We start from the raw sequence: 25455 nt of genomic DNA on the forward strand, positions 1-25455 counted from the left end.
TGCGAGATGCAATGGCGGCATCCTTTTGTAAAATACAAGCCTCACCGGCCTACATGAATGTGATGTCCGAACTAACGTATGTGATGATGCAAGATTCTAGCTACCAAATCAAAGTGAGCCACGGTCCGCATACGATCCTCCTTGGACCATCCGGGGTACACCCAATGCGCCTATATATACTGCCTTGAGAAACCATCTGTCATTGAGCACCCACAGAGCAAGAACCCTGGTTTGAGGCAATCCCGACCAATACTGTCGAGCGAGGCAAGCTAACATTTAAGCCAGAGATGGCGACAGACGGACAGGTGAAGATTCTTTACACTCTATAGCCAAAAGTATAGTAGTTCACTCAAACATCAAAGACTTTGGCTATTGGTCCGTAATTATTCAATACATATATACTTCAATTTTTTCAGATTAATATGTTTGGTGCTGGTTTTTCCTCAAAAGTACATCTATACTAGTATTTACAGTACTGTTAGGACTCTCCATCCATTCCAAATTGTAAGTCATTTTGGTTTTTCTATGGACCTAGGTATAAGTTGTCTAAATACATAGTCAAAATTACTTAGATTTTGTTTGAGGGAGCATTAGTGTAATTGTGTCTTTGCAGTAGATACATTTACTGCAGCATGTTATAATTGTCCTTCCAAGTTTTACCTCAGCATGTTATAATGTGAGGTCATTTAGTTAGCAATGCAGGACTCTGTACAAAATGATATCATTATCCCTGCACAACCTACTTTGGTGTCTTGTGTAACAAACAAGTCAAAAAAATAATTTGCTAACTCCATGCATGCATTTTAATTCTGCTCCGTGAAGGTCATTCCATCCGCAATGCAACTGAGCACCTTCACCAAGGTGACGTCGATCCCCAAGGAGGAGAGCTATAAAGACTTTCCGGTGGCTGTGCGTGTCAAGGCGCCGGAGATGACATTTCACGAGCACGCCCTGGTCGATATCGTCGCGGTTATTGACGTCAGTGGAACCATGGGTTGGAACTACGTCAATGGCAGTGCCGTGCCGAATCACAGGTTGGAATTGGTGAAGGAAGCCATGAAGAAAGTCATCGAGAATCTGGGTGGCGCTCAAAACCGCCTCGCTGTGGTGCCATTCAGTGACAAGGTTATTGAAGCGGGGGTAACGCCACTTACAGAAATGACCAAGGAAGGCCAGCAAAGGGTCCAAAAGACGGTGGATGGACTTAAACCAGGGGGTGGGACGGCCTTCAGAGCGCCCTTGCAAAAGGCCGCACAGGTAAATATGGAAATATGAATATCTTTTAGGTCTATTTTTTATTACCTTAGCAATGTGGACTACAAAATTAGCAAATACTTTGACAGGCAATACTCACTAACATTTGTCATAATTAATGAAATGTTTCTTTTAGAACACATGTATCTCATCAGAATTTTTTAAAGTGTTATAACATGAGCTTGTCTTACCATACTAGTCATTAGCGGAGGATATAAACCACAACAAATTTAAATATCTTCCCTTGACCCCATACTAGCAGACCCATAAACTTGAAAATGTGTGAATGCAAGTGTTCAAAACATTATTTAAAACATAATATAATCAAACAATGTCATATGTACAGTGTCACTAGTGGCTTTCTGTTTTTTTGGAGTTATAGGGCAGACTGCCCCAGTCTTACTGCAAAAAGCACCACGTTCCGGTTTAAAGCGCAAACAAGTTTTCTCCAGAAACTGACAGTGTACCATTGGCACGAATAGGAACATCCAGAAACTCAGATTTCAGTTGCCAGGGTCTTCTGTTCAGAGCTTGACATCTTCCTAAGGTCGATTAGCTGGACGCCCACAGCAGGGTCTTCCTAAGGTGAGTGAACTTGGGAGGCACTAGTTCCACCCCTCGACAGTCGACATCCCCCTGCTCCGTCAGGAACTTGAACTGCTCAGCTCTGTTCTCACTATCTATAGTGCCAATCTTCTAGGTTGATCTTCCAAGTATCTCAATCTTCCTAGCCTGTGATCTGCAGGACAGAGGACTTCCTGAGTTGTACACCAGCCCTCCTAGTTCATACCTTGTGAATTAAACTTGGCACATCCTCCCAAACACAATTCTGAAAACAGAGAGCATTTTGTAGTTTTCCAGAGACCCCACAGGGACAAGTGCCTTCCTGTCAATAGGCATTTCATCACTACTAAAAGTACAATTAGCTGAAAATTCGAGCACCGATGCTGGGCCGGAGATTGGAACCTTGGTGGGCAGATTCTATTACCAAAACTATGCTGTGCTCAGTACGCGAGCGTTCCCAGCATTGGCCAAGCATTCACCCATTCCTGGTGTCAGAGCTGTGGTATAACCAGCCATTCCAAACACAATGTGTTAAAGAAAAATTCTCTTTGGTACTGCAATTCACTGCTATAGAAACTAACTTTACCAATGACTTATCACCGCCGGTTTTATATGAACTGGCGGTGATGCTTTTCCATTGTCAGATCATAACATGAAGCGACAATTAAAAGATAGAACCGGTGGTGATGATATAGTATCACCGCCGGCTTGTAATAGAAACCGGTGGTGATAGTATCACTGCTGGTTGTAACTTAAACCGTCAGTAGTTGTTGCTTTGAACCTAAAAATTACATCAAACTGAATTTTCTCACAGCCACTCCTTCCTCTCTCTTCATCTCCTTGTCCTTTTCTCTCCCTCTTATTTCTGTCCTCCTCTCTCTTCCCCTCTATCTCTCTCCCTTGCCCTATCCCAGGCGACGGCGGCCGGCTGAGTCCGGCCAGTTACCTCCGCTCCACCCTCTGCTGCCTGTTCCCTCCTCTGCTAACCCCTCAGAGAGCCGCTCGCAATGGTAGTAGGAGTGGCGGTGGAGCGAGGTTTGGAAATAGCCCTTTGGGAGGAACTGCAGTATCGGGCTGGGTACGTCGGTGGGTGAGGCCACAGCAGCAGGTTGGCAGGGCCATGGCAGCGGTTGGCTGCAGGGCAGCGGTGGTTGTCGGCGGCAAGGCTACAGCGCGTGCGTGGCAGCGGTGACGGTCGGCAGCAGGGCCGTGGCGGTGAGTGGTGAAGCAGCGGCATTTGGTTGCGGGGCCGCAGCAGTGGTTGGGGGCGCATTTGGTTGCGGGGCCGCAGTAGTGGTTGGTGGCGTGTGGGGGCCGCAGCAGGGTATTTTCTTTTCCTTTTTTGGAACGGCCGCGTGGGTCCAGTATCAGTGGTGATGTTGACAATTTTAATCGCCGACCTTTCCGGTGATGGTGCTTGTTGTGGTTCATCTACTTTTGTTTAATTTTAAATTTCCATCGCTTACATACAGATCCACTAGAACTATAGTAACTAATACCAATATAATGCACATGCCTACATACAGATCCTAGATGACCGTAAGGCGGTGGAGGACCGTTTAGCCTTCATCATCTTCCTCTCCGATGGAAAAGACACCTACGGCTTCTCGAAAGAAGACATCCCACGGGCGTACCAAATCCACACCTTCGGTATCTCAGAAGATCACAGTGCCGAAGCACTACAAAACATGGCCACCGTGACTTCGGGAAGCTACACAACTATCACCAACAATGACCTGGACAAGATCACGGAAAAGATGGATCAACTCTCGGACAAGCTGAGCTCCATCGTCGCCGTCGACATGAGCATCTACCTCAAGTCTTTGAACCCTGGTGTGTCTCTACTGAGGATAGAATCATGCATGCACGGCCGATGACACCAGTTCCAAGAGCCAGATCAGCGACAACAAGCTGTCCGCCAACATCTTCGTGCGTACTATCTCCTCCAGCGAGGAGAGGGAGTTCACCGCCTACCTACACGTGCCGGAAAGCCAGGGCAACGGATCTAAAGGAGTGATGGAGCTGCTAACGGTGGGAGGCAGGTACAATCAGAGTTGGGACAGGAAACAGATCACACTCAGCGAGTCCGTCGTGACCATTGAGAGACCTGGCTCAACGCCGCCGGCGCCGAGCAGCTGCAAAGAACTGGACTGGATTGAGGAGCGGGTGGAGTACTGGTGCAAGGTGAAGCTGGATCTGTCGGCGATGTATGACAAGGCAGAGGCCGAGGCAGGGGTCACGGTGTCCGGTGGAGAGAGCCAGTGCCAGTGCCAGTGCCAAGACCTGCAGACCCTCCGGGCGGGGTCGCTAGTGGCCATCGACAGAGCGATGCACCACGACATATACACGGTACGATTGCCCCACAAAATAACTCATTGCTACCTGTTGCCTTCTCACATCAACTTTCCTGTTAACTGCAACCCTGCAACAATCATGCATGTCTGAAGGCCACCCTGCTCGCCGTCAAGCTCAGGCACTGCAGCCGTGGTGGCGCGGCGGAACCAGCGACCGAGAATGCGCCTTCAACAACGGCGCAGGGTGCCAAGGCTGTCTAACTGTGAGAATGCTTCACATACCAAGATCGTTGGAGATGCAAGCATCTAACGGGAGATGGAGAACAGAGAATGATCCACGTATAAATACAATAAGATGTGGGCCAAAGCAAATGAATCACATCCAAACATTAAAGCAGGTCAACACTTTTTTGTGTGACAAAAACGCTCCCTAGGATCATGAAGAACTGGAAAAAATAGTCTATTATGTAATGGAAGGCAAACTAGTTTTGAATGAGAACAGTTTAATGAACCATGATGTTCTAAGAGTATTTGACAATTGTATGATAATTGTATGGCAACCATTCTTCTGTATCTAGGTATACAGGAGTATGCACTTAAGCACCTAAACAAAGTATTCCGTTGAGTGCTCTGTAGTGCATGGACCTCAGGTCATTAATTTCTTCGTTCCATTCTGAAATTGATTCGAAGAATGATGATGTGGCCATGATTGGCAAATGCTTCTTTTGTCAACACACGAAAGCGCTAGCTCACACGTGCACCGGATGATCACCTCGTTGGAGCCTCTGCTCCTGGCCGGTCAGACTGGTCAGACAGGCTGGTTAGACCGGTCCGGCACATTGACGTCACGAAAGCCTAGAAACACCACCTCAGGAGGGATCCTGTCGGAGATGGTGTGCTTAGGGTTGCTCTGACATCGGTCAGGCCACTCAAAACGTCCTCAAATGCCGTCGAGACGAAGGAGGAAAGTAGGGGGTTGGAAAACCTAAGGTTTGAAGAATAAAAGGTAAATAATTTTGTTTGATGATTGGGTGCTAGCCCTTAATCGGCCAGGACCTTTTATATTTATAGGGTGGGAGGCTTTTGTAACGACCTCGGTTAAAATCCTTCGCGTTAATCATAATCCGAGTCCCTGATCACCTGTCTCAGTTTACCAAGCCTTTTTGCTCGACCTCCAGATCTCCCGACCCCCTGTGATCCGACCCCCTCGCCATGTTTCCCCCAGTTCCGACCCTGCCGACCCCTAACCCACCGTCGGATCTTTCTAAGTCATCCCACAACGCCGCCCTTCATTTCGAGCCATGGACCACCGAGACTGACCGGTGGACCCACGAGATCTTTCTCCCCGATCTCCCGCGACAGGCGCACTCGAGTTGCATGCTCGCTTCAGAGTTACCTAGCCGCGTGGCTCAACTCCTCCGACGCCCACCGCTCCGCCTCGTCACCGGTCATGACCGGATGGATTCTCGCACCCCCTTCCCCAATCGCGGCGGAAGCTCCTCTGCTACCCTTTCTGCAGCACCTCGCCGCCCGCGCCCCTCATCACATCGCCAGATCCCGGCTGCAGAGCCCGATGCCGCCCGTCTTTTCCGTCACCTCTCCACAGTTGCGCCGCCCCAGTCCTCGCTACGCGACGATTCCTCCTCCACCAACCCAGACCGCGGCAGCGACAGCTCCTTTTCCGCCTTGTCAGAAGCTCCGCCCCGACAATCTGTTGCTCCACGCTCGCCCGCGCGACCGCAGCCGCCTGTCTTCTCACCTGTGCGCCCTCGTTTCTAGCGCTGTTTCCCCGGTCACTTCCATCAGATCCACCGCACGACGATGCCCACCTCCGCCAAATCTCAACCACCGGCAAACCCGCGCCTGCGCCGCCCTGACATCGGTGCCCAATGACCGCCGGTGTCCTCCCCGAAGTCCTGCTCCACCGCCCTCGTCGCTCAATCGCCGCCCCGGCAGAGCACTCCATCGCTTCTTCCCCGGCCTTCGCGCCGCTCCCCCTTCTCTTTTCCGCGCAGCTATAATAAGGGAATGCCGGAGCCCCGCCAGAGTTCCCCTTTGCCATCGCTGCCCTCCCGCTTGCTCCCTGTTCGTGCTCACAGCGCCCCCGCCTAAGTCTGAGGAACTCTCCTCTCCGCTCAAACACCACTTTCCCCAATCCACCCGCCCCTGCTCCCCGTGCTGCACAAGAACTTGCTTGTGATCCACAAGAAGCACCGCCACCACCGGCATACCACCGGATATCCTCGCCGCTGTCCCAAGCCTTAGTCTTTCCACCCAAGCCTGTTCTTTCACGACCCCAAGCCTCATCTGTAAAACGAAGGTAAGCTATTGACCCTTGTTCGCCTCGTCCGACCCCTCCTATCCGCCCGACCCCGGTTCCGTCTCGTCTGACCCTGTCTGTTCCGCCGACCTTTCTCCGCCTCGCCCGAGGGCTCGGTTGTATCTTTTTCCTTGAACCGAGGGTGTATGTATAAAACTTGGGACTTTTCAGCGTTACGTCTGAGGACCCCTAGCACATCTTTTCCTCTAGATTAAGGGTCAGATCATAAGTTCCTCCCCATCCGACCCTTATATCTTGATCTCCATCAACTCCATTGAACCTCCCCACCCTCCTGTAACTTGCCGCAAGTTTCTGGGCTCAAACTTGCAAGTGTTGCTGTTGAAATAACCACCTAAATGCTAACCAATGCATTGCATTTGTGTAGAGCTGCGTCTCGCCGACGGCTTCTACGAGCTGCACCAGGCACCAGAAGACGAAGGTGTAGCCGAGCTCCTGCCTCCAGAAGCCGAAGCCGCCCAAGCAGACGAGCAGTTTCCCTCCTCCTTGCTCGAAGGCAAGCCCCGGATGCATGAGTTCCCTATGTTTTACCAAACTTGCGCATGCCTTGTTTAACATGCTTGTGCATTTACGTATAGGAGTTGTTTGAAACCATAGATGCATAACTTAGATCCCTTGATCTGATCACTAGCTGTTGGACCGAGTAGATGCTCTGCTAAATAGGAAACGGTAAAAGACGAGTGATTTCCTGTCACTCGTGAGTTGTAGGAGTTGGTTGTTTTTCCCTTCTGTTACAACTATAAGGATGATGGACGGGGCAGGGTTTTGGGTAACTCTTTGGTGGTTGGTTGATCGCCCCGTCTGTCTATAAAACTTGCTAAGGCCCGACAGTGGTGGTGTTCGTGATCAAGTGTTTGAAAGTACTAATCTCATACCTAGTATGGGATGGGGAAGCCTAGTACCTGATTGAACTAGGGCGTGGCTTATATCCCTGCTGTCCCTGGAACGAGGTTCCCATGGTGCATCATGTTGGTGCAAGTGCGGTCACAGTACGGTAGAGACCGGGACTGTGGAGCATTGCATGCCAAGGGAAGTTTGGACCTGACACGCGCCTGGGAATTGATGGGGACGGCCGACACAGGAAGCGACCCTTGTGGTGCGCGGATGTCGTGAGATTAGGTTCGCCATGCATGGTTAAGAAACCCGAATCGATTCGTCTGCCTCTCACAGTTTGAGACTGCTTGCGCTATATCACCCTGAGTAATAAAGGAATCTGATGATAACATGGTCTTGATGATGATGTATATACCTTGGTTAGTTCTATGTCTGTTTAGAGTAGATTGCAAACCTAGACCGGATAATGAACTTAGAACCGGAGCTAAGACTTGAAAGTAGGGATACGCCTAGCGCTTTTGGCGAACAAACCCCTCAGCCAAAAAGCCTTGCATGTCTAGAAGAGGTGGAGTAGCGTACTCCCTGTCGGTTAAGTCTTGTTGAGCTTAGTAGCTCAGTCTTGTTGTGGCTCTTCTTTTTCAGGTGAAGTTGCTGCCTCTGAGCCTCCCTCTGCTAGCACTTGGCCTCCCCAACTCCCTCCGGGTTGGACGGTTGAGTGGGATCCCTCCTCGGACGGCGAGGAGAGGGATCACTGATGTCCCGGTTGGCCTCACCAGGGATGTCCGACCCCGACGAGTTAGCTTTCGCTAGTTGTTTTACCTTTTGTTGTTTTTCTTCTGAACCTTGTAAACTCTGATGTTGTTTTATGGCCAAACTAAATGGTTAATTTGTTAACTCAGTGGACTTGTTGTATTCTCTGGAACCGCTCACCTTCATGTGGGTTTGCTATTCGGTCCTGTTCAAGTGGTTAAATCGGATGAAATCCGACGGCACTTCGTGTTTACTTGGTTTTGGGCATGAGTGTCGCATATCATGCGGCTTAATCATGTTTAACCAAGCAAATCCGAAGTGGATCCGCCACAGCTTTTTCCGACAAGGAAATTCCGTTTTATCTCCAATTCGACTAGGACTCCAAAAATTATCTTGGACTCGGTCTGACCGGTCGGGGCCACCGGTCAGACCAGACCAGTGGGCATGTACCAGATTGGCTTCGAGCTTGATCGGTGCCACTGCCACTTTTGGGCGTCAATACATACCCCCCTGTTTCTTGGTAAAGTTTGCGTACTAAGAAATAGATCTAAGGGTGATGGATTCCACCGGCCATTTGTTCGGCGGCCGCGGGGCCTTGCGTCACGGCAGCTGCGGGCTTACGTCAGTGCAAAGTCTGCAGGGGCGGCCGGTGTCAGGGGTGCAGGGCCAGGTGTCGTCAGGGGCGCGGACGGAGAGGATAGGGGCCGGGGTGGTGTGGTATCGGACAGGATGGGCTGAGGCGGCGCAGCGTCGGAGACGACATATGGGGGTGATGGGGCTAGAGCTGGGCGCAAGGCGTCGAAGAAGATGGGGGCTGGGGTGACGCGGTGTCGGACAGGATGGAGGCAATAGGGGATGGGGTAGGGCGGCATCAAAGGGGAGGCGATAGAGGCGACTGGGCTGGCATCAGGGGAGACGGGGGCACATGCCACGTCAGAGGCAACGGGATTGGGGCGGCGCGGCGTCGGAGGGGAGGCGATGGAGGCCGGCTGGGGGCGGGGGAGACGGGGCAGCCGGCGTTGGGGGAGACAGCGGGGGGCGTGTGAGGCGTCGAGGTGACGGGGTCGGGGCGGCGTGGCGTTGGAGATGAGGCGATAGAGGCGATGGCCGGAGTCGACAGGGCCGACGGTCGGAGGCGTGGGTGTCGGAGTTGACGGGGACGGCGCCAGAGTCGATGACACGGCGGCGGATCACGCGGAGGAAGACGAGGCGGCGGTGAGTGAAAATGGCTAAGTGTGGGCAAGGGCTAGCACTGAGCGGCATATAACCCCCCTCCCCCCCTCATCGAGCATACATCCCCGGGGCCACAAGAAGCTCTGTACGGACCCACACAAGGAGATGTACTCATCAGGACATGAAGACTACTACACAGGGAAACATAGACTACATGGACTCTTGAAGGCTAGTCGGAGAACAAGGAAACTACTCTTCTGAGTTAGAGTAGAACTCTGTAATCACATATGACTAGTGCTCTTGTGCAAAAATCTTCCCTGTAATCCTGCTCCCCCGATATATAAGGGTGGGAAGAGACCCCATCAAAACAAGTTCAATGCAATACAAGCAAACAACATACAGGATGTAGGGTATTACACGATCTAGCGGTTCGAACCTGTCTAAATCGCGTCCCTACGTGACCATCGGGTTCCTGAATTCGGCGACACCCATCAAGCAAAACACTACCCCAGGTACTTCCGTAGTAAGTTGCCAGGTACAAAACACTGACACCCTCCTCTAGTACCGGTTCCAAACTACACCCGGTACTAGAGCCCCTCTACTACCGGGTGTAAACAACAACTGATACTAGAGGTTCTCCCCGCGTGGGAAATGAAAATGCCCTTCTAGTACCGGTTGTTGTTAAGCACCAGTACTAGAGGGGTTCCATCACCTTATTTGTATTTTTCCTTTCTTTTACAATTGCTATTATATTAATTTATTGCATACTAAATTAAATAACATTCATAAAAATTATAACAATAATTTGGTAGCTTCATGTTTATTAGATATACACTATAAAAATGTCAGATGCGGTCAAATATCAAATATGGTAAAGTTATTAATTTTAACTTAGTAATAGGTTATAATGGTCATATTACTTATATTAACTCTACAATTCAAAAAAATAGATTTTTTGACCATGCAAAAATTTACAAGAATAGTGCCTCTAGTGTTCTTAACATGTTTACCATGACTTAATCATGTTCTTGTTTAATTGTACATAAATTTATTGTTTAGTATTTAATGCTGCTTAAAAAAATTGAAATATTTAATATTTTAACCACGCAAAAATTAGTTAAATAATATTTTAGCCAGACAAGAAAGTTAAACAAGACATGAGAATTGTAAATGGTCACAAACCTTCTTGTAGTGTTTCAAATACATGCTCTGCCCTACATGAGGAATGTGTCCATCGACGCGCCGCTGGCCATGCTCAGCTCTACATGGGCCTACCTGTGGTGGCCCTGCCGCCGGTGGGCTTCTACTACCCAGCGCCAGTTTTGGTTGCGCGTCCAGCGTCGGGGTTTCCACTAGTTGCATCCCTACCTTGCTATGAATTCCCACAGAGCCCCTACGTGGTGATGTCGGGTGCGTCGCCATCCCCTGCTACAATCTGGAATCTAGCGTGCTGGATTTGTACTAGCTCTGTCACGGCTAGGCGCCCAGCAGCCGGCAAAATGATTGCTTGAAAAGAGCTCATCGCTACCATGACCATGCCCACGCACTCAATGCAAATAACATAATACATGTTTCTGAATAAATAAACATAGTTCTCACAATAAACATAGTTCTCCACAATACACATATATAGTTCTCTCACAAATGAACATAGTATTCACAACTAAAGAGAAACATAAAAAAGCTCAATGAACACGTTCATCTAGTCAGAGTCACCTTCACATAGTAACTCATCATCATCCCCTGCAATAACAACTCCCTTCCCTTTCTTATCCACAATAACCTTACCAATAGGTAAATCAGCAACAAGTGCCTTCATCGCTTCCATATGCACTTCTTCCACCCTTTCTTGTAACTCTTCCATTTCAATCCTCCTCTTCCTTGCCCTAACCTTCTGCAAATATTCTTCCCATGAACCCTTAGGGTATTTTGCATTCGGATCAACCACAAAACCTATGCGATCTCTCTTCTCCCTCAACCTTTGTCTCTCCAACTCCCTCTTCTCCTGCAACTTCCTCCTATTTTCTCTCTTCTCATCTTTAGTTACACAACGTCGACACTTGGTTCTGAGCTGCCTCCAATACTTAATTATAGTTTCCTTCGCATAAAGTCCTTAAGGCTTCACTCCAGTCTCCCGAACCATGTCTTGGTATATTTTCCCCTAAAGCAAGTCACTGTTAGGAATAGGCACATCATACTCGTTCCTAAACTTTTCTATCAATTCTTGTATTTTTCTTGACTTCCATGGTTCCGATGTACGACCCAACTTTAACAATAAATCATGACGACTAGAAAAGTCTTCCTGATCACAAGTCCTTCCCTCCTGCAACAAGATGTTCATATTGTTACAAATTTGAAACAATGGATACATATTTCACATATTATGGGATAAATGATCAACAAAAGAGATGAATAGTTACTCACCCAGTACTCGCCATGTGCATTGCCATAGAACAAACCATATCCAAGCTCAGAAGGCACCGCACCTTTTGTTGCCAGTATACCACACTTGCATCTACGACTAGGAGAGGACACACATGGCCATGGTGCCTTTCCACTCTCGAACTCCCGCACTTGCTCCTCCGTTGGCCACATCGGCTTAGACCCATAGATATACTCATTGAAATCACATAGCGGCCACCCATCCTGTATAAAACCAGTGACAAGATTAAACGGTGCATATCAAAAAACTAACACTGCTTCCTACACATCATACTAACATTCTCCTACTAAACTTACATGGGATGTTAGCGAGCATCAAAAGAATGGAGTGAACTTAGGTGGAACCCCTAAGTTAGGATGCATAAGCTTAGCAACAACTCCACACTTGCACATGGGAGGATCCCTCACACGCCTACAAGCAGCCTCCTGCTTCTCTCCTCGATCATTCTAGCTAGGTTTGGTGGAGGAGGAACCCAATGCCTAAATTAGTGGTATGGGTTAAGCTATGTGCTATCGTATAGGAATAGGTGGATCCTAGGATCATATTTGTCGGGTCTATCTATCCACTGAAAAAAATCACAAGGTGCGGCAGGCATTGGATCAAACGTCCACTTGCACACATAGAAGGCTCTTCCGGCTATCTTTGGGTTCCTTGATTGTTTCACCTCAGCTTGCACGCCACATCTACAAAGAGGTACTGGAAGGGTAGGAGGTACGGGAGCATCCGAATTGGACTCGCCCACTTAATGCACGTACCACCTATGTCGCTTGTATTCACACCCGGACGACCTCAACTTACCTACATATGAAGTTACCAAAAATTAATACACAAATAAACTTTAGACACATAATCAATCAACTTTACCATACCAACTATAGACATCAATTGCATGAATATCTACCTAAATTGAAGCATTCAGCAAGTTCTACACGTCATTTTTCAACTATAAGAAAATGAATTGAAATACTTAATCTAATTTTCCTAAGTATGTACACATGGCTTGGTTTTTGAAGTTTACTATCCATGTACCAACGGAGGATGAAGTTTCTAACCTCTAGAACACTTGAATGATTGCAATCCCCAATAAATGGTCACAAATCCAGCACCACCTCCCCTATGGCGCTATGGATAGGGTGAAGCTTGAGCTGTGGAAATTGTAGTAAAAATGTTGAATACCTAAAGAATATAGAAAAAAATTTGAATTAGCGAGAAATGAACATTATTTACTACAATTTGATAACATAACATATAAATGAAAAATTTCTCCATTGTACAGCTTATTAAAAAAATGACTAATTACGTACCTCTATTTGAAAAGTACTAAACTATGAAATTATTCCTCAAACCTCATATAAATTTCTTTGACTAGTACTAATCATGGCATCCAAAAAAAATGAAATGATTTCTCTAACCTCGTATAAATGAAAAATTTACCCATTGTACCTTATTCTAAAAATCATAAAATATTCTAACTCTTGAATGAGTATGAAGTTTAGAACACTTGAATGAGTGAAATCCCCTAAATAATACATTCATATAAATGAACAATTTCCCCATTGTACCTTATTCTAAAAATCACGAAATACTCTCTCTCTAAAGCATAAAACTTAGTATACTAACCATGTATGAAGGGAGGATGAAGTTTCTAACCTTTAGAACATTTGAATGAGTGAAATACCCAAAAAATGGTCACAAATCCGGCAAAACCTCCCCCTATGGCACCATGGACTAGGTGAAGCTCAAGCTGGAGGTTGGGGCTTGGGATGGAGGAAGAAGGAGGGTATTTATAGAAAGAAAATTAGTACCGGTTGGGGTCACAATCCAGTACTAAAGGTGTGCCCTCTAGTACCATTTGGTACCTCGAACTAGTACTAAAGGGGGGTGCCACACTAGTAGAGGTTGCCCCCTTTAGTACCGGTTGATGCGAACAACCGATACTAGAGGTTGCGTGGAGCATTAGTACTAGTTGGTGCCACAAACCGGTACTAATGCTCACCCTTTAGTACCAGTTGTCGTCCCAAACTGGTACTAGATGGGTCCTCATGCATGGCGTGCTCTAGGCACTATCCAAATGCAACTGGTACTAAGGCTAGGGATGAGAGGTCACTTTTCTAGTAGTGTCCCTACCAACCGGGACTAAAGGTGAGTTTTCCACTAGTGTATGTAACCGAGGCTAATCTTTTAGATGCGAGCTCTGGCCAATGATACATTTATGCAGCTCTCCAATCATACAAGGTGTGTATACAAATGACTCATATATACCGTCTGATGGTGGGCTTTCATCAGTTTTGGGGTGTGAGTTTTCCAAATACCAAATGTTTGAACTTTTCAATTCATAGGCTCCTGCTCCAATTTCATCATCCAAATAGACAACTTCCTTATAAGGATGGAATCCAAGGATGTCAAATGCCCCTACCACATAGTATTCATCCAGTACTGGAAAAAGTGGCTCTAGTACCGGTCCCAAACCCCCCTCTAGTACCAGTTGTACAATCGGTATTAGCAATCCGGTACTAGAGGGGGGATCCTTTAGAACTGGTTGAAATAACCGGTACTAAAGGGTACCTTACCCTTTAGTACGGTTGAGGATACCCACCGATACTAAAGGGCCTGCCAAGCAGCGCGCAGGGGCAGCCTCATTAATACCGGTTGGTATTCCCAACTGGTACTATTTTTTTCCTTTCTTTTATTATTTTCTATTTCTTTATTCTATATTCATATTTCGAATTTGTTTCCTTTACGTATACTAGTTCTAATACGCTAATCTATACCTAATATTAAACTACTATTGTTTCTTCCAACTATCGTGGTTGTTTTATAAAAAAGTCCCTCAACTTTTTTGTAATCAACTTCAGTCCTTGGAATATGTCTTGATGATTTTGCAAAAAAGTCCTCAAACTTTACTGCAATTGTGGAGGTGGAGGCGCCCACACAAGCCAGCCTCGCCTAGGCTACACCGTCTATCGCCACCGTGGAGCTGGAGCCGATCGGCCACCCGTGCTGCTAGGGGCCACGCCGGCCGCCTCCGCCGTCGGGGCTAGGGCCGGGGTGGCCGCTGCGCCGGCCGCCTCCGTCAGCGGGGTCGGGCCGAGGTGGCTGCGCCGGTTGCCTCCGCTACCGGCGTCAAGCTAAGGTGGCCACGCCGGCCGCAGGGGCTCCTCCGCGGTGGCGCAGCGGAAAGGTGGGAGAGAAGAGAGAGAGGAGAGGTAGCAGTGAAGAGAGAGGGGGGGAGATAGGGCCAGGAAAGAGAGGAGAGGTGGGAGAGAAGAGAGAGATGGAGGAGATAAGGTTGTCTTGTGAGAGGGAAGGGTGGTAGGAGAGTTCGGCCAATAGGAATGCTCGATTTCGGAGTTGTGGATCGATAACGTGGCAAATGTGTTTCTTCTCTAAACTTATAACACATTTTTGGACTACTAAATAATCTCGAATGAAAAAGTTATCAACTACAAATTTTAAAACTCGTCGAGCTCTACAATTTTGATATAAAGTTTGTATTCATCCGAGATCGTATGTAAAATTTTTGTATTAACAAAATACAGCCTTCAGACTTAATCATTTTCATCCTTAGCTTTGTTTCTGTTTTCGGAGCCCAACAACGGTTGTGCTGTCATCATCGTCATACATCTTGACGCCACTCCCATCTTAGGTCGCCTTCTACCGTGGCAATGGGACTCCGAACAGTGGTACGCCACTCAAAATTGTGCCTGCCCCCGCTTCCGTTGGAACGCACGAGTTCCATGTGTGGGTCACACGTAATAAACAGATGGCATCAAACCACCCATAAAAATCTTCTACTACTATACTTGCAAAGAGAGGACTATTAGGGATAATGCACCAACATATTGTGAAGCAAAGCTAACATATTAGGAACAAACGAATAATAATGTGAGAGCAAGTAAGGACCCATTGCAACGCACGGGCATTTCTGCTAGTATATATGTAAAGTTCTATTTATCTTTAATATAACATTTGAGATAATATTATATATATACATATTGTGCATACACATATATGAATAATATTACACATATTTATATATAGACATATTGTGCATACACATATCATATTTACTATTCTGAACCTGACTCTGGAGCGTGCACTAGATTAGATCTATCATTATGAAACTCCCCCGTAGGATTTGCAACCTCCTCCAGAAGAAATCCACATAATTGTTCTTGTATTGCCCTGAAAACTTCGGTATCGATGAGTTTTTCCTTCTTGGTCATTATCTGTGTCATTGGCAAATGAATTAGAAATACTTAATCTAATTTTTTTGAACAATTGAAATATTTTTGAAGTACAAGCAAATGAATTGAAATTCTTAATCTAATTTTTCTAAGTATATACACATGAATTGATTTTCGAAGTATAAGCATATGGATTGAAATACTTAATCTAATTTTTCTAAGTATATACACATGGAATGGTTTTTGAAGTATAAGCATATGAATTGAAATATTTAACCTAATTTTTTTAACACATCGAGTGATTTTTAGAAGTATAAGCATATGAATTGAAATTCAAATATCATCTCCATCTTCATCATATATCATCTCCGATAAAGTTTCCACGGTGTTGTCCTCACTGTCTCCAACTTGAGGAGAAAGCAAATCATCATTATCGGAGTCCCCCTCAAAATTCTCACAAGATACAATTTTGGAGTTGTCGTCACTGTCTTCTATGACTACTAGTAGAGAACTGACCTTCCATTCAGCTGCTTTTGTCCCGGTTGACTTTGGACCTAGGACTAAAATACCTTTACTCCCGGGTCAAAAATTCACCACCGACAGGGACTCTTTAGTCCTGATTGGTAATATTAACCAAGACTAAAGAGCCCCTTTAGTCTTGGTTGTAACAGCTAGTAGGACGAGGGAGCTTTTTATCCTGGCTGAAACACCAACCAGGACTAAAGCCCCCCGCCCCTTTAGACCCGGTTGGAATTACCATGCGGGACTAAAGGCCTTTAGTCCCTGTTGTATTTTCAACCAATACTAAATGTCTCCCCGAGCCTTTATCTCCCCCCTCTCTCCCTCTTTCAATTATCTCCTCCTTTCCTCTCCTCCTCTCCCATCCCTTATCTTCTCTCCTGTTCCATGTTCCAGGCCGAGCGGTGCACGGGGGGCATGAGTGGGCGGCCGGCTGGCGCGGGCCAGGCGGTGCTGGGTCGAGTGGAGTGGCGCCGGCAGGCACGGGCGGAGCAGGCATTTTTTTTATCTTTTTGGAACTTTTTAGTCACGGTTCGTGTTACCAACCGGGACTAAAGGGAGTCTTCCCCTTTAGTCTGGGATGAATGATCCAGGACTAAAGGACCCCCTTTTGTCTGGAATAATTAGTTCTGAATGGATTTTCAAGATCTATGACCCCTACCAACCGGGACTAAAGGTCCATTTTCCACCGGAGGACCATCGAAGCTCCATCCCTCTATTGATTCGCTGAGGCATATGAACTACCAACCGGGAATAATTGGCTATGAACTACCACTCCGAAGCATATCATGTACGTGATTCGCTGAGGATTCATGTTCTCTGATCTCCCCGTATATATGGTTTTCCACCCTCAATGTTTGGCGGTGTCTTAACTAGTTTGTATTTATGACCTGACATTGGAAGCCTGAAAGACAGATCAATGAAATTTATCATGCCCTATGCGTGCCTATATGCTTAAGATTTAAAAGTAAATTAATTAATATGGCATCAAATGCATGGAAAATATTGCTATCATGGTGACAAAAAACAAGATGTTGCACTTAACAAAAAAACAAGCATTACACTAAAATGTGCGAGGAAGGCTAATACAAATAGAACGGGTCTACGTGAACACCAAAGCTAATCCTAGTGCACAATACCATACGCATTTGTTGCGGGTCACCAATGTCCTTTGGCTTTGATGGCCCTATAAAAAAGAAGAGAGGAAAAGCAACATCATAGAGATACAACATGGGCTTAATATGCAAGACTAGAAAACCGTATATATATGCTTTGGCCCATTATCATAGATACAACACTTGGAACATATTTTACATATCACTCTTACCAAGGTTCTCATATCATATTACAACCCATCCAATGCACAGTATCTTGTGTTGATTCTTAGGAACTCCAAGTCAATTTATTGGTGGATGTGTTGTATGTATACCAATGGGCCCAATGCATGCATATAATTTTTCTAGTCTTTGATATCGACTCCGGACAGTATCTCCATGGAGATAGAACATTATTCTCTCTTCTTTAACCCTATTTACGTGGCAACTTATTTAACTTGTACTAGGGCTAGCCTAAGAAACAACACGAAAAAACACTACGCATTGGATGAGTTACTTCACCATACATACATGTATTTATATGACACTAGTCCATCAAACTGTGCTCCCGCACGGGCTAGTATTTTTAGAAGCTATTGTATTTGAAAATTATTTAGAAATTAAACTCCTAGCTAATAATCAAAATTGTTTAGCTACTGCTCTCTTATTTTTCAATACTTCAACATAATACTTATATAGATATGTACCTATCTTTGTCCAGTTGTGATTGATTTTTAATTAATAATTACTCTATGCATATTTTCATCCATATTTGTACTTTTTCCATTTTGTGTCACACCTCCAATCCTCCATACATTATGTTCAGCATGCAAAATAATATTTTTCATCGATTCCTCACATACATGTATAAATGGTCTAAATGGTGACACTCATCATGTGTATATACTTTAACTTAGTATTTTTATATTAACAATGACATAAATAGGTAATTTAGAATCATATATTAATTTAATTATGACATTTGTGTATGATGCACATGAAGATAATTAGATTAATATTGAGGTGTTTACTTTAGGTTACGTGGGTAACATAGATAAAATTTTAGAATGACATTTTAAGTTATGCTTTATAATGACGTGTATTAGTAAATTGGATGAAGATTATGGGGTTACTTTAGATTATTTTTTATAATAGCTGAGCTCGGTAATTTAGATATAGGTTTAGAGCTCATTTTTGAACATTTTCACGATGATAATTGTGGGTAACTTTTTAGAAAATATAATAGATCAATGGCTATGATTATTAGAGTTTACAGAATTGGCGTTTGATGTTTTTAATTTTTATGAGAATTTGTCTCTTTTTTCTAGCTTGTCTTGTGGGAACTAATGAAGAGCCTCCAACGGAAAAAAATAAGACTGCATTGCTACAAAACTATTACCATAAGATACCTCTCGTTTGTTAAATATTCGAACACGATACTTATATAGATATATACTTAATATCTTCATCCAATTGTCATAGATTTTAGTTAGTAATTACTCTATAATATTTTCATTCACATTTATAATCTTTAATTTTTAACTTTGCATCGCAGGTATGCGCTTGAATTTGTTTAATGAACCTAATTTTAGCATAGAAATCTATATTCACATCACTTTATATCTTTATAAATGATGACACACATCATGCGTATAGACCTTAATTATTATATCATATACCAATAGTGCAAGATATAGATGATTTAGAATCATATATTGTTGTATATTTTTAATTAAGGTTATTTAATTCAAACGTAGGGTTACCTCATGTTACTTTTAATAATGGCATGTGTGGGTAATATAGATGCAAATTTAAGGGGTTACTTTAAGTTTTTTAAGTAATAGTGGTGGGCAATTCAGTTGCAAATTAGGAGGTTATTTTAAATATTATTTATAATGACATAAGTGGGTAATTTTAGATGAAGATTAGGGGGTTGCTTTAGTTTATTTTATATAATGGCATAGGTGGGTAATTTATATATAGATTTAGGGGTTACTTTAGGCTATTTTCATAATGGCATAGGTGGGTAATTTTTTAGAAAATATAATAGATCCAATGGCTATGACGATTTGAATCTATCGATTGACAGTCGGATGTTTTGCTTTTTTGTGAGAATTTTTAGGATTTCTCTCTTTTTCTAGAGTAATCACCTAGAAATCCTACGTGGCTTTACCTAGAGGTTTCAAAAGGAGCCTCCAATTAGTAATAATAAGATGCCTAAAATTAGAGTGTAACACGATATGATGTATTGGGATTAGGCTAAACTAGCCAGTCAGTCATAAACTGTCATAAAAATAAAAACTCAATGGTTTGATCGTAGACAAGCATATACCTTGTAATGGAACCGCCTCGACAGTGCGCATAAAAGTGCTCCCTGCCGGAAAACAGCGTAGCGCCAGTGTTGTCGGGTAGCGTCTCAACTCTGATCTCTATTGTTGGACACACCGGGCCGTGGCGAGGCTTCCTGCCGGCAAACGATCGGAGGACGTCGGCAATGGCGTCGTCGGGTAGCGTCTCAACTCCGATCTCCATTGTTGGACGCATGCGATGGCGTGACTCTTGGCTCTCTTGTTACTAGGTTAAGGTTTGGAAGCTTTTCTTTTTCAGGTCCGTGCAAGCTTAAGTCGAGGCAACTAATAAAACTGTGCATGCGTATGTCAGAACTTGAATCAGAGTTGCCTTCCCTTCGTAAGGTGGACAAAAACATCCGGACCCTACACGATACTAAACCGTGTCTTATGTCTTAACAAATTCGAACTAAAGCTCTGCTTCTATAATGTGATGCAATGTAATCTGAAGCCAATTCTTGCCTTGTTAAACCAAACCGATTACTCCTATGCAAGACACATTTGGAAACGTGAAAGCTAAACCATACCCAAGCATTTTGAAGCCCCGTGACACTTGAATTTCTCTTCCTCTTGTTCAACCCATCTTCGTTGAGGCTCGGTGAGCTCTAGCGAGGTTAGTGGTTCCGGGTTGTTTTGGGAGTTGAGATCTAACCGGCGACCCTAGAGGGATGGCCGGCGGAGGTGGCAGGTGCAGGAGCGGTGAGGTCGGTTGGGCCAAGTAGGGGAGGGCGACGATGGTGACACGGCGGTGGTGCAAGGCGGACCGCGGGGGTGATGGCATCTGGATGAGCGGGAAGGTGGCTGCGGCTTGTTTGGGTAGTGGCGGGACGGGAGGCCGGGAGGGGGGGGGGGGGGCAGCTGGTCTGGGTGGCTGTGGAGCAACCAGGTTGGAGAAACAGAGCAGGAACAGATCGGAGGTTGAAGAAAGACTCTTGGCGATTCGACTACGGACATAAAAATCGGGTGTTGGGAGCTTAGAAATACTGGAGTGCCTTGTAGACAGCCCTGGAAACGTACAAATTTCACTGATTTCCTAGCGGACTGATGGAATTAGTTGACAGCTTCACGACGAATCATGCACATGAAGAAGGTATAGTACAAGACAAAGAAAAAGTGAAGATTCATGACTCGTGACCGCCAAGAAAGCAGCAAATGCACGAAATTTCGTATACAACGAATAACAGATATATGTGGAGGTTCATAGTCCAAACCAGAATTAACTTCTGGATGACCAAGATAACTAGGTGCTCAGTTGAATCAAAGAAAAAGATAGCGATCCTGTGCCAACGGGGAGTCACACGCTGAAGAACCTTGTGCTGCTGCTCTGTGTCTCCGGCGGCGGCTGGTCCTGCATGATCTGCACCAGCTCGACCGTGCTGGTCGAGATCCCCCCCAGATTGCTCTCTGTTGTGCAATAATCAGAGTCTAGTGAACGCCACTCTTTGGGCGGCCACACGAACGCTGGCCTCTCAGGAGGCACGTCCGGCGGCGGCGCCAACTTGCTGATGACCTGCACAGCCACAGCCATGCTAGGACGGTTGGTCGGGTCGGGGTTAGTGCACGCCAAGCCAAGGAGCAGTAGGCGTTCTGCCTCATCTACAACAACGGCCTGCTGGTGATCGTCCACAGCATCGAGCAGCCTGCCTTCCCCATGGAGACGCCAGACCCAATCGGAGATGTGGCCGTCGTCTGGTGGCACGTCCCTGTTCTTCTTGCCCGTCACCACCTCGAGAATGAGAACCCCAAATGCGTAGATGTCAGTCTGGCGTGTCGCCCTACGGCTCATCGCGTACTCCGGCGATATGTACCCCCAGGTGCCAGCGATGCCGGTGACGGAGCTCCTATCCGCAGCTACCGTACAGGCAATACCAAAGTCACCTAGACGGGCGTGGAAGTTGGAATCCAGCATAATGTTGCTCGCTTTTATATCACGGTGCAGCACCATTGGCTCGTGCTCATGATGAACATAGTGCAGGCCGGTTGCTATGTCTCTTGCAATGCTGTAGCGGCTGTGCCATTGCCGAATAGACGATGCGTCCTCCTGTTGTAACCGCTGATCACCATTGCCGCCTCCCCGGAAGAGATGTTGATCCAGGCTACCGTATGTCATGTACTCGTAGATAAGTAGAGGATCTCCCTTGTTGTATGACCAGCCTGAAATTTGCGCACTACAAGTATGAGATCGAGCAATCAAGTAAATATACGGGACCAAGATCTTTTCTTTTACCTTTGATCTTTAGAAACACGGGCACATCTAACGTTTCATAATTTTATTGACATGTAATTGTCTCACTGTTTTGCTTAGATCTTTGTAGAGATTAGCAGGATGTTCCAATTTGCACATGTGTCGTTGCTATAGGTGAAGGTTCAGGAATATCTTCCGAAACTACTCATGGTCGGCTCTACGAATTAATTACTCGGAGGCATCAAGAGGGCTCTGGCACCTATATATCGGTAAAGGTAGAGTAATGAGAACAGGAAAGCTTGCCCCACATCCCTACCATCATGGGAACGCATGGCAGTGCCCCGAGGGCCAACCCCTCCACTACTTCACTGTGCCGACAATAATCCTCCACGCCAAAGGAAGCTCAGCTTAGTCCTAGTGTCCTACACGCCAAAGGAAGCCTTTTCAACTTAGTCCATTTAATTATGCAATTAGTGCGTAGGTTTCGTAGAAGCTGTTTACCAGGTTCGATACTTCGACTTGTCTTTGGTGCTCGTATTTTCTTAAATTTATTTCAGGATTTAATCGGCGCTATTCTTTTAGTGATAGGCGATGTGCTCGTCAATATTGAGGTACCAGTGGTGACTTCGTCAATATATGTGCATGTGTTCGTAGAGGCGAGTGTGCGCACGTGTATGTGAGCGTGTGCGTCTATACTGTGTGGTTTCAAAAGAAATTATGCAATTGGTGATCCTTTCATTATGCTAGCTTATCCTGTAAGTTAACTACGTTCGAGTTCTCGCAATAGTGGGCTTCTGTCACTTAAGGAAAGAAAGCGATAACCCTTATCTTTACATCCACCCCATCGTACTGTTGGGAAAGGTTGATTGGATTAATTATAGTAAGAAAATGTATGTGGCAATGTTTGGAAGATCCTTATTAGCTTCCAAGAATATTTTATCATAGAATAAAAATATGAACCAAGGCATGAAGCAGTGGGCCAAGGCGTGGCATCCACTTATGCACACCCGGTTATTGGCTTGGCGTACTATATGTCTACTGATTGTTAATTGTGGCATCCCAGCTACCTTTTAGAAAAAAAAAATGGTATTACTTTTTAGGTGCTTAGCACCAAGGTTAAAGGTGTTGCGGAATCAGGTATTATTTTGGGTGAGCTGAAAGAAATAAAGGGCAAAATTGATCAAGTAACATCACTCATATATTGATCTAGTAACATACTCATATATGAGGTCAATCAATGTTGTTTTTTTTCTGTGTATCCTCATAGTTAAATAAAGCCACCAAATTTCACTGAGGAAAACATATATAGAACGATCTTTATTTGTCAGTTGAAGAAAACAATTAAGACTTTGTTTCGTTGCTCCATGTAATGGTATTAAATAATGTGATGTGATACCGGCAGGGAGAGGTGGAATGGGTCGATGCCTGCCTGGGATCCGATCACGTGGTATTGGATTGCAGAGGAGGTCCAAGCAAACGGTTGTAAGATCCGATTACGTTACATTTTCACCAACTCTATCTCCTAAAATTCCTATCACATCGAATGTTTAGATACTAATTAGAAGTATTAAATATAAGATAATTACAAAACTAATTGCACAGATGGAGACTAATTTGCGAGACAAAATCTATTGAGCCTAATTAGTCCATGATTTGATAATGTGATGCTACCGTAAACATGTGCTAATGATGAATTAATTACGCTTAATAGATTCGTCTCGTGAATTAGCCTCCATCTGTGTAATTAGTTTTATAATTAGCTCATGTTTAGTCATCCTAATTAGCCTCCGACTATTTGACGTGACATGAATTTTAGTCCGGACTAAAGATCCAACACCCTACAGGTAGACAGGGTACTTACCGACGAGTGGGACGATGTTCTTGTGGCGCAGACGGTTGATGATGCTGACTTCCGCTAGGAAGTCCTCGTAGCGTCGTTCCTTAACTTCCCCCGTGAACTTCTTGACGGCCACCTCCATGGCTTGTTCCGTCCTGGTTGCAGTGGCTGGAAGCGTGCATCCGTAGACGGAGCCAAATCCGCCTTTCCCCAACTTGGCGGTGTCGTGGAAGTTGTTGGTGGCCATTCTGATGTCGGCAAACTCTATCTGTATTGGCACCCCCGGGAGGCGCTGCATGGTTCTGGCGAACTCATCCCGCTCCTCCTTCCACCTTCGCCGAATGGACCTGAAGGTGCATACCACAAACACACCGGCTGCCGTGGCCATCGAGGCAATTACCATGCCGATGAATATGGACACGGTTACACGCTCTCCATCCGTAAGAGCAAGTTGGTGTCTGACTACCGTGGAATTCCAGGCATGGACCTGCAGGAGTTGCCCAACCAAGGAGAACAAGGCAAAGCTGGCGGAGGAGTAAGCCCCGTCAGCAAATCTGACGTCCTCCTTCACGGCGATGGGTATCTTCGGTCGTGGGCTGTCTTTGCCGGCGCAGACATAGACTGATAAGCTGTGCTTGGAGCTGAGGTACTCAATCCACACCGTGTAGCTGGCCGTAGCAGCAGCAGGCTCGATGATGGCAACATTGACTCCCAGAGGTGTAAAGGAACCGTAGTATGGGCAAGCCAGGCTGATGTCTTCACTATAAGCAAGCTTACCAATCTCCACGGAAACGTTGCTGCCACCACCTGGCGCCACCTCACTCAACGCGAGCGTGCCTTCCGCACTGAGCTTCAGTTGTTCAGCAAGGGATTTTCCATCATAGAGTTCCCAGAAGACGACGGGGAGGATAAGGAAGCTTAGCGTCTGTGGGAGATCTTGCCTTTGATCTTCCGCCGCCGTCGTGGTATGCTTCTTCCATGATGGCTGTTGATAGAGACTCATCGTGAACGAGACGGCGAATGACCTCTCACGGACCTGGAGCTCGTAATCCAGATCGGTCCAAAAGCTGCAGAGCTGCACCATGAGAGGGATGTGGAGCAGTCCTAGGGCATCCTTGGGCATGTCGACCACATCATGCCGTGTAAAGTCCCCTAAGAAGCCTGACTCATTGACCATCTTATAGTTGTGGAGTCTGTCCAACCTTGTGCTGAAGGTGTAGTAGTCCAATTCCCACGATGGATGCTGCTCGTCGTCGAGTGATCCGCATGATTTAGAGTGGGAATAGGGGATGCTGAGGAGGACAAGGATGGAGAGCCAAACCACAACCTGCAGCCTGAGCGGAAAGCCCATCACAGCATGCAACTTCCTCAGCTCAGGTCTGTGTTTCCTCTCCATGTAGGCCTCGAGCTTTAACTTTGTTGGGGTTGCGGACTTGCTGTGGATGCGGGGCATTGGGGGCCACACCTCACATCGGTTCTTTTCTATTTTAGTGAGAAAAAAGTATTCTTGTTCATTTTATTAATCTCTGGTTTCTAGCACAACCACGTGCAATGTGAACATATCTTTGCAGTTAGACGGGCACGGGCTTTTCTTTGTTTTACATTTCCATTTTATATATCTTTGCATTGCAAAGT

At 45.8% G+C, this 25455-nt stretch overlaps 2 protein-coding genes across 2 annotated transcripts; one reads left to right on the top strand and one right to left on the bottom strand.

The window, feature by feature from the left end:
• Positions 1 to 210: 210 nt before the first annotated feature.
• On the top strand, positions 211 to 4737 carry LOC117863055 (E3 ubiquitin-protein ligase WAV3). Its single transcript, XM_034746633.2, has 4 exons — positions 211 to 305; positions 823 to 1257; positions 3345 to 4167; positions 4266 to 4737. The coding sequence occupies exons 1-3, from the start codon at positions 288 to 290 to the stop codon at positions 3693 to 3695; spliced, it is 804 nt and encodes a 267-aa protein (XP_034602524.1). The 5' UTR covers positions 211 to 287; the 3' UTR covers positions 3696 to 4167; positions 4266 to 4737.
• Positions 4738 to 20690: 15953 nt separating this feature from the next.
• Positions 20691 to 25245, bottom strand: LOC117865242 (L-type lectin-domain containing receptor kinase IX.2). Its single transcript, XM_034749397.2, has 2 exons — positions 23845 to 25245; positions 20691 to 21952 (listed from the first exon to the last, which is right to left on the bottom strand). Exons 1-2 carry the CDS (start codon positions 25214 to 25216, stop codon positions 21093 to 21095), a joined length of 2232 nt encoding a protein of 743 aa, XP_034605288.1. The 5' UTR covers positions 25217 to 25245; the 3' UTR covers positions 20691 to 21092.
• Positions 25246 to 25455: the final 210 nt, after the last annotated feature.

This window comes from Setaria viridis, chromosome 7, assembly GCF_005286985.2.
Source record: "Setaria viridis chromosome 7, Setaria_viridis_v4.0, whole genome shotgun sequence".
Taxonomy (NCBI): domain Eukaryota; kingdom Viridiplantae; phylum Streptophyta; class Magnoliopsida; order Poales; family Poaceae; genus Setaria; species Setaria viridis.